The sequence below is a fragment of the Corvus brachyrhynchos genome, unplaced genomic scaffold, assembly GCF_000691975.1.
Source record: "Corvus brachyrhynchos isolate BGI_N302 unplaced genomic scaffold, ASM69197v1 scaffold94, whole genome shotgun sequence".
Lineage (NCBI taxonomy): Eukaryota > Metazoa > Chordata > Aves > Passeriformes > Corvidae > Corvus > Corvus brachyrhynchos.
Genome location: NW_008238330.1, coordinates 6,375,031 through 6,390,873, shown reverse-complemented (window position 1 = coordinate 6,390,873; position 15,843 = coordinate 6,375,031). Strand labels below are relative to the sequence as shown.

Genomic DNA, 15,843 nt, shown 5'->3' with positions numbered 1-15,843 from the left:
GGAGTAACCTTGAGGGGAATCTCCACTCAAGGGAGGAATTTACACACACACTTCAGGAAGGGGTTTGTTAGAAGACCCTGCCTTTAAAAAGTGTTGACTGTGCTTTTATAGTATAAAGTGACTGTCAGTCATGTGTTTCTAGGCTGGCTGTGTCAGCTTAGCAGCTTTCGATAAGTTATCAGTAGTATCACCTGTTGGTTCCTTTATCAGGAACTTTGCTGCATCGTCACTGGTACCAGTTTCTGTCAGGAAACATTGTTTTTCACATCCTCAGAATGTGTAACTTTGGGATTGATGATTCAGGCGGGTCTCAGCATTCTTCAACACCATAAGCAGTGTGACTCTCCCTTCTCTATCCATCACTGATAACTTTTACAATTTAGGTAAAGTTCAAGCTGTTTTACCACCATTTAGGGTAGAGTATTGTGCTACACAGCCTGTGGAGACACCATGAGGGAGCAGGCTTTTGACAGGAACCACAGCCTATGGAGGATCCACACTAGAGCTGTGGACTCACTGCAGCCCCACATTTCCCATCCAAGCCTCCTGCTGTGGGCAGGGACATCTTTCACTAGATCAGATTGTAAAGGGCCTGTCCAACCTGACCATAAACACTGTTAAGGATGGGGCATTCAGAGCTTCTCTGGGCAGCCTGTCCCAGTGCCTCACCACCTGTATCATAAAAAATTTTTTCCTTATGTCCAATAAAAACATACTCTCTGGTCAAGACCGTTGCCTCTTGTCCTGTCACAAATGCCTTGTTAAAAAGTCTTTTTTCTAAACCCCATTTTTATATTGACCTTATTGCAATAAGGTTTCTCTGAAACCTTCTCCAGGATGAATAACTCCAACTTTCTCAGCCTTTCATCATAGGAGAGGTGCTTCATCCCACTAATGATTTTTGTGGCCCTCCTCTGGACTCACTCCAACAGATCCATGTTTTTTCTGTGCTGGTGACCCCAGAGCTGGATGTAACATTCCAGGCTGGTCTCAGCAGAGTAGAGAGGTAGAGTCACCTCCCTTGACTTGCTGACCATGCTACTTTTCATGCAGCTCAGGATACTGTTTGTTTTCTGGGCTGCAAGCCGCATTGCTGGCTTTTGTCCTATTTTTTCATCCACCATTATCCCCCAGGTCCTTCTTCCCCAGTCTGTATTGATACTGGGGATTGCCCTGACCCAGGTGAAGGACCTTGCACTTGGCCTTGTTGAACTTCCTGGCGTTCCTCTGGGCCTGCTCCTCAACCCTTTCAGAGTCCCTCTGGATGGCATCCCTTTCCCTCGAGCGTTGTCAACTGCATCACTCAGTTTGGTGCCATCTGCAAACTGCCTGAGTGATTGAGGGCACCCCACAGTCTGAGTGGTGATGTCATTGGTGAAGATAATGAATGTACTGGTCCCAGTACAGGCACTTGAGGGACACCACTCACTACTGGTTTCCACTTGGACAGTAAGTCATTGACTAGAGCTCTTTGGGTGCAGCCATTCTGCCAGTTCCTTATCCATCCAACAGTCCAGTCATTAAACTCATATCTCTCCAATTTAGACCTAAGACTTGTGGGGGACTGTATCAAAGGCCTTTCAGAAGTCCAAGTAAATGGCATCCATAGTTCTTCCCTTGTCCTCTGGTGAAGCTTGGTGGGTTTTCAAGGAGCAAGGCAAAGTCTTTTAGAGAAACTGAGAAAAAAGAAGAAAGTAGAAGAAGATACAATATTTATTTCTTGCTCTCTGCTTGGGATGTTGGTGTTAGCTGGAGAGTCTTGTACCCAATGTAAAGGTCCATTCCTAAAGCAAAGGGTTACTTCCAAGTGTTGGAAGTATTCCAAGTATTGGAGACTCTTTTAGAACCTAACCTTTTTACATGGTTTTTATTTCTGAGGAAACATTCATCACTTGCAGCTTCCTACACTCTACTGTGTATTACATGAATTCAGGTGAAAATTAGAAAGAGAGATTCAGTTGGGATCTTATGAAAAGATCTGAAATACTGTTAGCCTGTGGTAGTTTTCCTACAAGATCTGATGAGGCAGTGAAAAACAAAGTTTTAAGTGTACTTATACGAGCGTTAATGTTTGGGATTTTTTTTTCAGTCTTGTCTGTTGTTGTTGTCTGAGAAGCAAGAGTTGCCCCATGATCTCAGAGTTAACCAGGTATCTCTGAAGAATCTCTTTGAGGTAAAGTAGTGTTTTTTATTTTTTCCTTGTATTTATTTCTTTTCTTCCTGATCACTTTAGTGAGAGATTTTCCATCTCGAACCAAGAAAAATAAAATGAAAAGTAATATACAGACATTTTATGATTATGCTTTATCATCTATTCATTTGAAAATTTAACTTCATGTAATGTAATATTTCTGAAAGAAATTTAGTATTTCCATGGTGTATTAGTATTACAAAGGTGTAGTTGGCAGTTTTCTGTGAGCCAGGAGCTGCTGGGAGTTCACCAGCTCTGCAACTCAGGAGCAGCCAGTTTCCATAGCAGTGACATATCAGCTTTCTAAAGGCATCTCAAAATGTGTGTGAGAAATTGAGAAATTCCATTGGGCTTTACCATAGAGTCCTACCTAGAATGATTCGGGTTGGAAGGGATGTTAAAGTTCCACCATGGGCAGAGGCACCTTCCACATCCCAGTTGCCCTGGGCAACCTGTTCCAGTGCCTCACCACCCTCACAGCAAATAATTTCTGTATTTCTTACAAGTTTCTTCCCTGGCAGGAACTTTGGAAGATGTTAGCTGTAGGCTACACAGGACCTTTGCTTGGTGTTTACTGCCTGGCAAGTTAAGGTTTAAGGCATATTTGTGGAATATGCTAGAATTTGCCATTTGGCTGTTGGAGTGCTTGTGGTACTTGTCATAATAATTTCAAATGGGTGCTTTTTCCATGATTGTATTTCAGTTAGGTGCCTGACAGAGTGAGCAGGAGTAATTCTGAGGGTAATGCAAAGGAAGTAAATTCACATCTCTTCCCAGGCTTGTTTTTAGGGATAGAAGAAGAATTAGTGAATGGATAAATGCAAACGTGTCTTGGTTGGGTATCATTAGGCAGATGTGCTGTGCCAGTGCTAGCAGAGTAACTCCACTCTGGAAATGAAGCATGGCAACACAGCAGAAGACCCATGCAGAGGGTCTTAGCAAAGTATCTTCCTGGACAAGCAAAGCAAAATGCCTCATTGAGATAGGAAAAGCGGGCAGCCTTTCAAAATAGTACGTCCTTTTTTTGTTGAACTGGCCCAACCAGTCTGTCTGTTCTGGTGGGTTTGTTGTGCACATGGCAAGCTGAAAGAATCAAGATGAAAAATCCCTAAGTGCTGATTCTCTTTTGTGAAAATTAGAAAATATGGCTTTCTGACAGCTCGAACTTCCCCTGCTGCTGCTACATTCTCCCTGTAATCTGTTATATTTTGATTTGATAACTGTGCTCAAAGAGTATTCTTGCCAGTCAAAATTTGGCATGAGGTATTAGAAAAAAAATATTTATTTGTAAACGTTGGAAGCATGTGTGAAAACTGCTATTTAAAGAGATGACTGGCACAAATGGAGAAGTTTTGTCTGAACACTGTTTCCGACCACCTCCTCATGTCCTGATCCTTCTGGCATATTGTCTCAATTTCCATCCTAGCTTCTACTGCACACCTCCAGAGTACCCTATATTGCTCTACCCCTTGTAGACTGTGCTTCATCTTCATTAAGTCCTTGCAAGAACATATTTTAAATTCAGCTGGCTTCTGCTCAGGCTGTGTGTTTTCTCAGAATCCCAGAATCATCGAGGTTGGAAGAGACCTTCAAGATCAACCCGGCACCACTATAATCTCCCCTAAACCCCAAGTGCCACATCCAGATGCCTGTTGAACACTTCCAGAGATGGTGACTCCAGCACCTCCCTGGGCAACTTATTCCAATGCCTGACCACTCTTTCAGTGAAATTTTTTTCCTAATATCTGATCTGAACTTCTGCTGGCACAAGTTAAAGCCATTTCTTCTCCTTATTTCACCTGGGACATGTGAAAGAGACCAACCCCCAACTGGCTACGGCCTCCTTTCAGGAAGCTGTAGAGCAGTGAGGTCTCTCCTGAGCCTCCTTTTCTCCAGGTTAAACACCCCCAGCTTCCTCAGCCTCTCTTCATCAGACTTGTGCTCCAGACCCATCACCAGCTCCACTGCCCTTGTCTGGACACGCTCCAGCACCTCAATCTCTTTCTAGCAGTGGGGGGCCCAGAACAGAGCACAGGATTTGCAGTGTGATCTCACCAGTGCCAAGTAGAGAGGGACCTTTGCTGCCCCGGTCCTGCTGGCTACTCTATTCCTGACATCAGTTTGTTGGATTAAGTCTAGGAGAGGCCACCAAGATGATCAGAGGAATGGAGCACCTCTCCTGTGAGGGAAGGCTGACAGAATTACAGTTGTTTAGCCTGGAAAAGAGAAGGCTTTGTGGTGACCTAGTTGCTCCTTCCAGTACCTGAAGGGAGCCTACAAGAAAGATGGTGAGAGACTTTTTACAAGAGCATATGGTGACAGGCAAGGGGGCATGAATTCAGACTGAAAGTCAGTAGGTTTAGTTGAGATATTAGGAAGAAATTCTTTACTCAGAGGGTGGTGAAGCACTGGAATGGGCTGCCCAGAGAAGTTGTGGATGCCCCATCCCTTGAAGTGTTTGAAGCCAGGTTGAATGGAGTTCTGAGCAGCCTGTTGTAGTGAAAGGTATCCCTGCTGGCAGCAGGGATGTTGAAATTAGATGATCTTTAAGTTCCCTTCCAACCCAAGCCCGTTCTATGAAAGTCTGTGAAATAAATAGTTCAATTTTACAGTGAATATGGCTTGGTTGTTGTTCCACTGATTCTCGTCATGAAAATATGGAAAATATTAAAAAAGAAATGCTTTTTGTGTATGTAAAAATAATGTGTTGTAATTGTTCTCTTTGCTACCAGACTTCTGAGTTGTATGGTCGCGGTGAGAAGCTGCAGGAGGTAGCAGAGTTAGTCAAGTGGCTGATTTCTATTGGGGCCAAGGCTGAGTCCATCGGAGTGTATCCGCTGCATGCTGTTATCAGACTGTGTATCAAAGCAAGTGAGTGACATCTGCAGCTAAAATAAAACAATGCTGGCTTTTATCAGAGAACTGACAGCTAGACCTTTTTTAAATTAAAAGAAAGTCCCAACAACTCAGGTCAGGTCATCTAGGTATAATCTTGCACATGCCAATAAAGCACTTGCTTAGAAATGTTGTAAACACTCTATTTGATCACCCATGCCTGATAGTGGTGGAAACCTAATATAATTGTTCTCTTCTGTGGTTTGAAGCAAAAGTGTGATTGATATGGGTCTTCTGTAACCCAAATATATCAGCTTTAAAAAAGGTACAGTGTTTCTTCCTGCCATCTCAGTGTGGAGCAACAGTTTGTGTGTAATAGATTTGCATCTTGCCACTCCATAGGGGAAAAAACCCCAGGATCTGTTTCTTTAAGAGCGTTTTTTTATCATTTCAGCAAAGAACCGTCTGTTCAGATGGTTGCTGACTTGGAGGCCAGAGCTGAAGGATAGGATCAACCAGAAAGACAGAGATGGACAGACCCTGCTTCATATTGTGGCCTCTTCCAGTGAATATTCACAGAAACGCAGTACGTACAATTTTCTGTGTGTGTGTGTGTTGTTTTGTTTTCATATGGCAAAATCTATAATGGAAGAAAGTTTCAGACCCTGGTGTTTACTGTTTCATGCTAAGGAAGAAAATGAGAAAGTATCTGAATGTAGACCTGTAGTGGCAACTGATAATTAAACATTTCAAGAATTCTTTTTTAAATTTGTGTGCCTTATGTGTGACCATTTCCTCTGCTCTTTGGTTTGGCTGGTTAGGATTTTCTCACAAGTGTGCTGCAGTTTTTAGAATCACAAAAGTTACCTTTTGAATTTTGATGTGCCCTTAAAATCATGTTAGACCACCTGGAGGCCTGAAATGAGGAGTTTTAAATCTCACAGCAAAAAGCTGTGAGATGAACATTCCTAATAACAATGTTGTGTCAAAATTGGGAGCATATTGGGAATTTATTTGCCACAGACATATTCAAAGAAACAACAATTTTCATTCATTTATATACATTATAACATCCAACAGTTTTTTTATAGACACTCCCAAAAGCCCTCCCAATTTCTTGCATCATGGTATAGGTGTTTTGTTCCTCCTAATTACCACCAGAGCATCTCATCTATCTTTGTTTAATGGATAACCCAAATTTTATCCAGCTAAACAGTGCTTTATTATTACATTTGCTGTCCTGGTTAGACAATTACTATCGATTAAGTTTTCTGGGGTGTGTAAGCCTATGAATTGGCTCCATTACTGCACCTTCAAAGTATTAATCACGTTTTCTGGATTGTATAGGCCTTTGACTCCTTAACTCTCTCAAGATACCTTTCTTGTTCGATGGCATTTAATTCTTCTCTAGTTACATGACACCATTAGGCAATCCTTTATTGAATTTTGTTCTTCAACTATTAAGTTCTCTAAGGGGCATGGGTCCACAGAGTTTCTTTCTGCAGGTCAGTGAGGTAATTTCTCAGGGTTTTCTACTGACACTCAGCCAACACAGATCTAAATGAAAAACCAACTAAAATGACACAGTCAAACATTCCTTACCTAAGTAAACATAGTTCATTACAAAATTTTTAAAGGATCACAAAATTCCTGGATAAGTAAGATACAACTTGCTGTCAGGCCTCTCCTGTTCCTTTAAATAGGTTAAAATTTAAGACCTAGATAGCAGCCTTGTCAGAGGAGGAAAACGAAATGCTTTCCTTCACAGTTTCTGTGGCATTTATGAGCCTAGCTTTTTCCCTTGTATTTCTTACTCTGCCCACGAGGTGGCAACAGGAAGCAAACATCAGTGCCTAGGTAACACCAGACTTATGGGTTGATGTTTAAAATTTATTTAGTAATATTCATATGGTATTTTTTATAAAGAGAGTATATATTTTAGTATGTAATTATTTATTTTATTTTGTATCTTTATATATTGTATATATTAGTAGAAAACATATAGCTTTACATGTATCTATTAGTTTATTTCTTTATAGCTATATATTATAAATATTATAAACCCTAAAATCATAGAATACAATCACAGAATCATTAAGTTTGGAAAAGGCTTCCAAGATCTTCAAGTCCAACCTTCGACTGATCATCACCCTGTCAGCTTATGACACTGGAAAAATTTAGACTTTTTAAAGTTAAAATTGTGCTAGAAATTGTGCCAGGTAATTAAAAATAAAAAGGAAAACAGAACAAAACTCCTGAACAATGTGAATTATTCTTCCTCTAATTTTTATTCATGTATTGCTTTAGGACAAACAGAAGATGTGATCATGCTCCTGAACTTTGGGGTTGATCCCACTGTTCCAGATGCACGATCAAGATATGTCATAGATATCTTGAAAAAGAACAAAAACTTTGATGCTGTAAAAGAAGTCAGCAAGCACATTGAGAAACACACTTCCTCTGGGAAGCAGACAGGTACTACATACAGTGTGTGCTTTTCCTGTTTTAAAATTATGACCTTTAGGTACAAAATTGTTTTATTTCAAAGAAGTAGTAATGGGTGTGTTTTATGTAATTTTCCCTGTGAGTTGTCACCGTGATCTCCTACCAGTCAATAGTGAACGTTTTGTCCTTGCCTGAAGGCAGCTGCTGTCCAAGTGATGTTCAAATCAAGCTTGGCATAAAGCAAAGATTTTAGACTACATCTCAGTTTTCACGTGTGTATTGCATATACGTTTATTGGAAAACACTGGGTTTCATTGTGCTTGCAGCTTACGGCTCCTGGCAAAGAAATTCCCACAGTTTTTTTTCTTTGCCATGGAGATCTCTACTCTGGAGAAGGTTTTAGCACAGTGGTTCTCCATTAGGAGGTTAACACCAATACCTCTGTGGTAATGATCTCTTTGGTTGGCATTTCAGGTTGCACAGCCTGTCTTCTGTGGCCAGGGTTTTTTTTTATTTTGGGGTTTTTTTGGTGATGCACAGCCCACAAGAGTTTTCTAAGCTTAGTACAAATGAGAGGCTGGAGAATAAGCTCCAGCTTCACAGGGGCTTAACAATCTGAGGTTAGTCCTTCTTTCTAAAAGGATGACCAGCCTTGTCTCTCTCTTTGTCCTAAGAGGTAAAGCTACTGTTTTGTTTGGTCTTTCATGTGTCTGAATTCCTTAAGGCATTTAGGAAATTCAAGCCAAGTTTTTTGGTGTTTATTTGAGGGCATTTACTGGGACATCATTTAAAATCTGCTATTTCCCATTACATACATATCTCTTAAATTTGCAGATAACATTTTGGTGTGGTGTATATTTTTGGCTTTGTTTTTTAATTTTAAGAGGACAAATTCTTTTATGGCTGTATTTTTGAAGTGACACTGAGGAATCAGACAAGCCCATTAAAACTGTGCTCTGCAAACATTACCAGGTTTAGTCATCTACTCTAATGATGTAATTGTGAGGCAGAATTTTCCTGCCTGCATACAGAAGCTATTACAGTTTTCAGCCTAGTGAATTATGGTAAACAGAGCCATGGTTTGACCTCAGCTGGCAACTAAGTACTGAGCAGCCACTCACTCACTTCCCCCTCCCTCCTATGGTGGGTTGAGATAAGAACAGTTTAAAATTTGAAATAAAGTAGGTTACTACCATTCCTATTATTATTAAAGTTATGAAATGCAGAAAGAGAGAGGAATAAAACCCAAGAAACACGAGTGATGCACAGTACAATTGCTCACATCCCACTAGCCGATGCCCAGTCTGTCCCCAGGCAGCAATGGTGCCTTCATGGCCAATTCCCCATAGTTTATATACTGAACATGACATTCTGTGGTATGGAATATCCCTTTGACATTTGGGGTCAGCTGTCCTGACCATGCTCCCTCCCAGCTTCTTGTGCACCTGCTCTCTGGCAGAGCATGGGACATGGAGAAGTGCTTGTCTCAGGGTAAGCACTGCTCAGCAACAACCAAAACATCACTGTGCTATCAACAGTATCCTCATCCTACATCCAAAGCATGGCGCACCATACCATCTACTAAGAAGAAAAATAACTCTAGCCCAGGCAAAACCAGGACAAGAGTGTATTTGATGAAAGTATCAGATTTCCTTTGGGGTCAGAAATCCATCACAGGACTGGCATTGGCAGTAGAAGTTTCAGCCATCTGTTTTTAATCTGCCACTACACATTTCTTAGAGCCCTGGGATGTAATGCATTACAGTCTTGCCCTGAAAACATCCTGGCAAGGAAGTGGATTTTCAATTTCTGTAATGTTTTGCAGGAGAGAAGGAAAGTGCCACAGCTGATACAAATTCTCTCCAGGATGTTGTGGAACAGTTTGTCCAGTTCTACAGGTGTGAAAATGGAGCACATAATAAAAATGTATTGAAGGAAGATGCAGTTAAGCAATTTCTGAAATGGCTGTCTTCTGTGAAAGGTGCAGTGAGTTCCCATTTCTTCCTTTCACAAAACTTAATTGCTGTGAAAATTGTGCTTGATGCTAACATACACTTATTGCCCTTTTACCCTTCCTTCTCTTATCTCTAACTTTTATGACTGGAATAATGTGCTTTTAATTATATTTAATGTCGTGTTTTGCACTCAAAACCAATGGAATATGCACAGAAATTCATGGTGCATAAAAATGTTCAAACTTTCTTGGATGGAAAGATACATTTTGCTGTTCCTTATTTTCAATTTAATGTGTTAATTATTCTGAAATTTGTTTACAGTGAGGTGGATTTCATTATATGGCTTTGAGTGAGTTACATTGTCTTGACTGTCTTGTAGAAATCCCTGAAGAAATCTCATGCAACATCTCCAATGCCTGTGCTAACAGCTTCATAAAACAGTTGCTGGCGAAGCAAATGTGGCATAAAGTTTTGCTGCTGCTAACAGGGAAAGCCAATGGGGAAAATCCATCAGGTGGAGGACTCTTCAAAACCTGCAGTCTTTCAGATGTTGACATTGGCAGCATTATCCAACAGTGTGAAAGATCGGATACACAAGTGCACCTCATGAGATGCTTGCTTGAACGAGGAGGTGAAAAACTGCAATATTAATGTGCTATAAGAGATCTAGTATGTTATTTGACATGTTGGGAGCAAGATGGTCTCAGAAATACCAACACATGGGGTTTTTTGTGGCTCTGTATAAGTGCAGCAGCTTGTTGGAGTGCAGTGCATTGGCTGCATCTGCTGTGTGGGACATGGGGAAGCTAGTAAGGCTACATGGGTGGAAGATGTTTATCAAATGAAGTTTGTCTGTTAGGGCTGGTAAAAGGCCAAGAACTATTGTTGCTCCTGCGCCTGTAGTTTGTTTTGGGCATTAATTTCTATGTCTTCAGCCACAATACTGTCCTGACAGAAAATGTAAGACACAGTCTTTCAGTTCAGTCTGCTGTTACGCTACAAGGAATGGACTACTTAATTGATTTCAAAGGCATGACCAGATGTCTTTCTTTTTTTAACTAGTGTAGACATCATCGTACTTGTTTTGCATGAGCTTATTCCTAGGATCACTCTGGCATATTTCATTTAATCTTATAGCTTGATGTTAGCTGTAAGCTATGGACACATGGTCCTGTTGAAGCCTTGTGAATGCCAGAGGTGCAAGGAGGCTTCTTGTTTTAGTCAGTGGCTGACTGACTTGGAGAAGATATGTTCTGGCCTTTATGTCTTCCTATTGCAACAGAAGGACTGTTTGCTCTGTTTAATGGGAGACAAAGGGAAATGATGAAGATCTTCTTAGTCAAAAAGTGTTTTAACAGAAACATGTAAAAAGCTGTGAAAAAAAGAAGCAGCTTACTGTCACCTGCCAGGCAATCAGCATCTGACTGCTTCTGTTCAGAACTTTCTGTAGTTAGCAGATCAGTGTATCAGTTTTAAACCCTGGTATTTTCCTGTCCTTCACACCAGCTCTGCCTGATGGGATTGGAAGCAGTTCTGAAATACCACTAAAAATATGCCTCAGAAAGAATTATTTTGAAGTGGTGTATTTGCTGCTGACCAAAGGCGCAGACCCTCGAAACCTCTCCATTACACAAGGAGATACTCCTTTGCATGCTGCAGTTTTCATCTGTTTAAATAATAAAGGTAAGGCTTTGGCTGTTGACAACATCCCCATTCCTTCCCTGCCCCTTCTGCTGCTGCAGGGACAGTGGATCAGGTTGTCTTACTGTGTCTCACTCAGCCCCCAAAGTCTGCAGGCCAGAGGATACACCCAGTCTTTGTTAAGCTGATGTGCTCTTGTTTGTGGCGGTGGTGGCTGGGACTGTGAGGAGAGGTAATGGCAGCTCAGGTGACACGGGGGAGTCAAGGAAGGCTCCTCTCTGAAACCCTGTAAAATGAGTGCTAGGTGGGAATATGTGGGGTGGAAGTATGTTGGAAGAAACAAAGGTAGAGTTAGAGCAATAGCAGCAGACTTTGGAGGAAATCCAGCAGTGGCATCTGAAATCTGTTTATCAGTTTTTGTTCAGTCGTAAATCAAGCGAAGTTTTCTTCAGGGGAGAATTGAGTGAAAGAACTGTAGGGCTTATGTAAAAATATAAAAACTTAAGACAAACTGTGAAATTAAGCCCCCAAATCAGGTTTGATTTTAACTTAAAAAAAAAACCCAACAAAACATTTTTGAGTTGAAGGATTAAAATAATTTAAAATATTGAATTTATTCATTTTTAAAGCACAAACATTTCATTCAATGGCTTTAGAGATATTAAAAGCATAGGTAATGCTGGTTGTCATTTTTAAATCAAAAGATTAAGAAGTCCCATGACAATATGTTCTCTTAAGTATTTTTCACTGTGTAAAGTTTTTGATGTGCAATTTCTTTACAATGATTTTGTCATGTCACTGTTTTACAGCTGGAAAAGAAATGTTTCACATATGTTGTCTCATATAAATCACATAGATTATCTGGGGGAAATCCAGAAAGCTGTAGAATATATATGTATTTTCTTTCCCCTCAGGGAGGTAGCTGATCTTGTTTTGTAGGAACTTGCTCCAGGGACCTCAAATATAAGGAAATAATTGGGATTTCCTGCAGGTTATTTTATTAAAGCAAAGTTATCTGCAGCAGATTACTTCTGGGTAGCATATTAAAGTGAACCAAATGACCCCAGAGCACTACCTCGAGCTGCTGCTTGTCTGGATGACAGGTCACCAGTGTCCCTTGGGTAGCAGTCAGGGCTGATGTTGGAAAATGAACAAATCTGTCTGTACCCGGAGGTTAAAAAAAGAATGAAACTGAATGATGCTATGGGAATAATTGCAGCACTAGGGATTTCTAAAGCTTTGCTGCCTTTGTATTGTTTTCCCTGAATCTTGGGAAAGCTCAGTTTTGAGCTGTTTTACATAAGCATATTCTATAAGCATGAAATGTAGATTTTGTTTTTCTTTTTAAAACAAATTTATTTTAATTTAGTAGCAGCAGAAAAAGAAAGTATTGAAAATTGTTGGCATGCAATGCAGCCTTGTAAAGCAAGTTAGTTTATTTTCTGTTTGTTCTTCTGCTTTCAGATGGCACTGGTTTAAACATCCTGAACTATCTACTTGACCTCTTTGCTTCAAGACCATCTGACTTTCCATATCTTAATCCAAACATGCAAGATGAGAATGGAAATACAGTGATGCATATTGTTTTCCAGAAAGGATTTTCAAAGCAGACTAAGAGAATAACAGAGTTATTGGCAAAATTTGACATTAACTTTAACATAAAAAACAAATCAGGAAAAGATGTGATGCATAGAATTAAAAAAAAAGATCCACTGCTACTTGCCTGGAATAATGCTGCACAGGAGAAGAAGAGGCACCGCCAAGATAGAGCAGGGCAGTTGGGTAAAACATCTAAACCCATTCCAGCTTCTGAGATTTCACAGTCAAAGATCACAGGGCATTCTTCATCGGGGTTCTCATTAAAGGCACCATCTGGCAATGCAGTGCATAATGATTTAAAAACCCCATGTTCTGTAAAAACAAGAAAAGATCATTTGGGAAAGCAGGAAACAGAAGGAATGACCAGCTCCTTAACACTGCAGGAAAGTCTTGTGCAGGCAATCACAGCTTTAATTCAGAAATTGAAAGTGAGTGACACCGTGAAAAAGGATCATCCTCTGGTGCAAAACCCATCGTCAACCCAGACTAATTCGGAAGAGGGAAGGAGTTCCTCACTACCTTGTGAAAGCATAGCTCATCCTGAAAGAAAAGGGGATGACTGGGAGAAAAAGAAGGGAGCAGGGGAATTTAGTATGGCCCTGCCTAATGGAGAGAAGGAAGAACCAGAGGAGGAAAAAGGGAAGAGTCTGGATATTGAGGCATATGTGCAGTTTGATAACATGACTTGGGAAATAGAGTGCACTCCTGAAATGCTAAAGACTTTGAGCAGCAAAGCTGTGCCTCATTATCTGAAAGCTAAAACTATAATGACAATTAAGCGGCTTGGCAATGGGGAATGGTCTAGGGGCCTTCAGAAGCCACTGAAACACTTGAAAGCTGATATCCAGCTGTATGAAGCCAAACTGGGCAAAGGTGCAAGAATGCTATGGGAACTTGCGATTGACTTTTCTCCTCGTTGCAGCGAGAGCCCAGAAAAGATCATGGAGACAGAACAGACAAAAAGTCATTCAGAAAAATCAGGTAGAGTTTACACAGAAATAATTAGAATTTGGGCCATTGTTCTTGACCACTGCAAGCTGAACCGTGCCTTAGAAAATATATGTATTTCCTACAACCGTGGCTTGTCCTGCATTTTGAGGAAAAAGCTCAAGGGTATAAATGAAGGACATCAGAACCACAGTGTGACAGCACAGAAGCGTGTTCCACGTTGTTATGTTGAAGACATGGAGGCAGAAAAATCAAAAGAACATACCATGCCTGAGTATTTCCCTCCAGCTAGTGCAGCAGAACTGGAATACAATATAATGAAATTTCACAGCTTCAGTACTAACATGGCACTTAACATTATAAATGATGTGCAGTCTTCTGTTGATTACCCTTTCCGAGTTGGGGAGTTGGAGTATGCAGTAATTGCTCTCAATCCAAAGCCTATGGAACCAATCATTTTAATTGGGCGAAGTGGGACAGGGAAGACGACTTGCTGCTTGTATAGACTTTGGAAGAAATTCTATTCATACTGGGAAAAATCTACCTTGGCAGAGGGACCTCTGCTGGAGAGGCAGACATGGCAGCAGAGACAGTGCAGTGATGCTGAAAAAGCTAGTTCAGGGAAGGAAGAGAGTGAACTAAAACACGAGAGTGATGATTCAAGTGAGGAGCAGGTGAGTGATGAGCAAGACCAGGACAGTGAAGATGAAAAGGTTTCTGTGGGCACAGCTGGTGCAGAAATGAATTCGTGTGGTGTCCATGAAGAAGACCAAACGTGTGGTGCAGAAGCATCAAACGGGCTGGAGCACCTGCACCAGATCTTCGTAACAAAAAATCCTGTCTTGTGCCGAGAAGTTCAGAGGAATTTCATTGAACTTAGCAAGTCTTCCAAGGTGACCAGTCACTTCAAGCCTCTGGACCCAAATATTCACAGGCTACAAGACATTAAAGATGAAAATTTTCCACTGTTTGTCACCTCCAAGCAGTTGTTGCTGTTACTAGATGCATCCATGCCTGACCCCTTTTTTCCAAGAAATGAAGATGGAAGTCTTAAAAGAGTCATTGTTGGTTGGAGTCCTCAGGAAGACTTGGTTGTTCCAAATTGGCAGGATGAGGATGAAGAAGGTAATCTTGAAGCAGAACATGGTGATGATGGAGGAGCTGCAGATGCATGCTCTAGGGAAAGTGATCCTTGGACTTTTGTGACTTACAATGTATTTGCAAATGAAATATGGCCAAAAATGATAAAAGGTAAAAGCTTGTACAATCCAGCACTGGTTTGGAAAGAAATAAAATCCTTTCTGAAAGGCTCTTTCGAGGCACTGAGTTGCTTTGGGGGCAAGCTTACTGAGGAGCAGTACAAAAAGCTAGGCCGAAAGAGATCACCAAACTTCACGGAAGACAGGAGTGAGATCTATCACCTCTTCTGTCTTTATCAGCAGATACGATCACAGAGAGGTTACTTTGATGAAGAAGATTTGCTGTATAATTTATCTCAAAGACTTTCAAAGCTCAGGGAGCTGCCGTGGTCCATCCATGAGTTTTATGGTGATGAGATACAGGATTTCACACAAGCTGAGCTAGCCCTGTTAATGAAGTGCATCAATGACCCTAATGCCATGTTTCTAACTGGTGACACTGCCCAGAGCATAATGAAAGGAGTTGCTTTTCGTTTTAGTGACCTGAGGTCACTGTTTCATTACGCAAGCAAGAGCTCTGTGAACAAGAAGCAACGTGTTAGGAAACCGAAAAGGATATATCAGTTGTACCAGAACTACAGGTCCCATTCAGGTACAGTAACAAATTTATTTATAACTTCCGCCTGTGCTCTTCAGATGTCACTAATTATTGAAGTTTTCTACTGGCCAATTCAAAATCAGTCTCTATGTGGCCTGTTTTTCAAAAAGATTAGATGGACAGCTTTTTCTGATTTGTCAGTTCTGTTTTTTGACATCTCAACTGGAAAACCAAAAATGAATGTTTTTAAAATTTTCAGTTTTTGAACACTCATGCTTACTGCATGCCTCGACAGTGTTTGTGTGAGGGAAAATTTAACAAATGATCAGACCTGTTTCTGTTGTCTTACCCTCAAAGCACTAGATTTTGCAGCATTGGTGTGCTGCTTCTGCTTTTCTTACTTGTTTCTCATTTGTGACCTTTATTTTGTGAGAATGCTGCCATGCTGATGTAGCATGTTTTCTGATCTTTGGAGGCCCAAGAATGACATCC

General features: G+C 40.8%; 1 protein-coding gene across 1 annotated transcript in view; it reads left to right on the top strand.

Moving 5' to 3' along the window:
• Positions 1-15,843, top strand: part of TRANK1 (tetratricopeptide repeat and ankyrin repeat containing 1) — a 51,457-nt gene that overhangs the window by 16,266 nt on the left and 19,348 nt on the right. The window contains exons 6-13 of the mRNA XM_017734423.1: positions 2,090-2,173; positions 4,924-5,062; positions 5,481-5,612; positions 7,334-7,501; positions 9,297-9,452; positions 9,806-10,057; positions 10,933-11,109; positions 12,532-15,405. Coding sequence (XP_017589912.1) covers positions 2,090-2,173; positions 4,924-5,062; positions 5,481-5,612; positions 7,334-7,501; positions 9,297-9,452; positions 9,806-10,057; positions 10,933-11,109; positions 12,532-15,405 — 3,982 coding nt within the window. The remainder of the gene's footprint in view (positions 1-2,089; positions 2,174-4,923; positions 5,063-5,480; positions 5,613-7,333; positions 7,502-9,296; positions 9,453-9,805; positions 10,058-10,932; positions 11,110-12,531; positions 15,406-15,843) is intronic.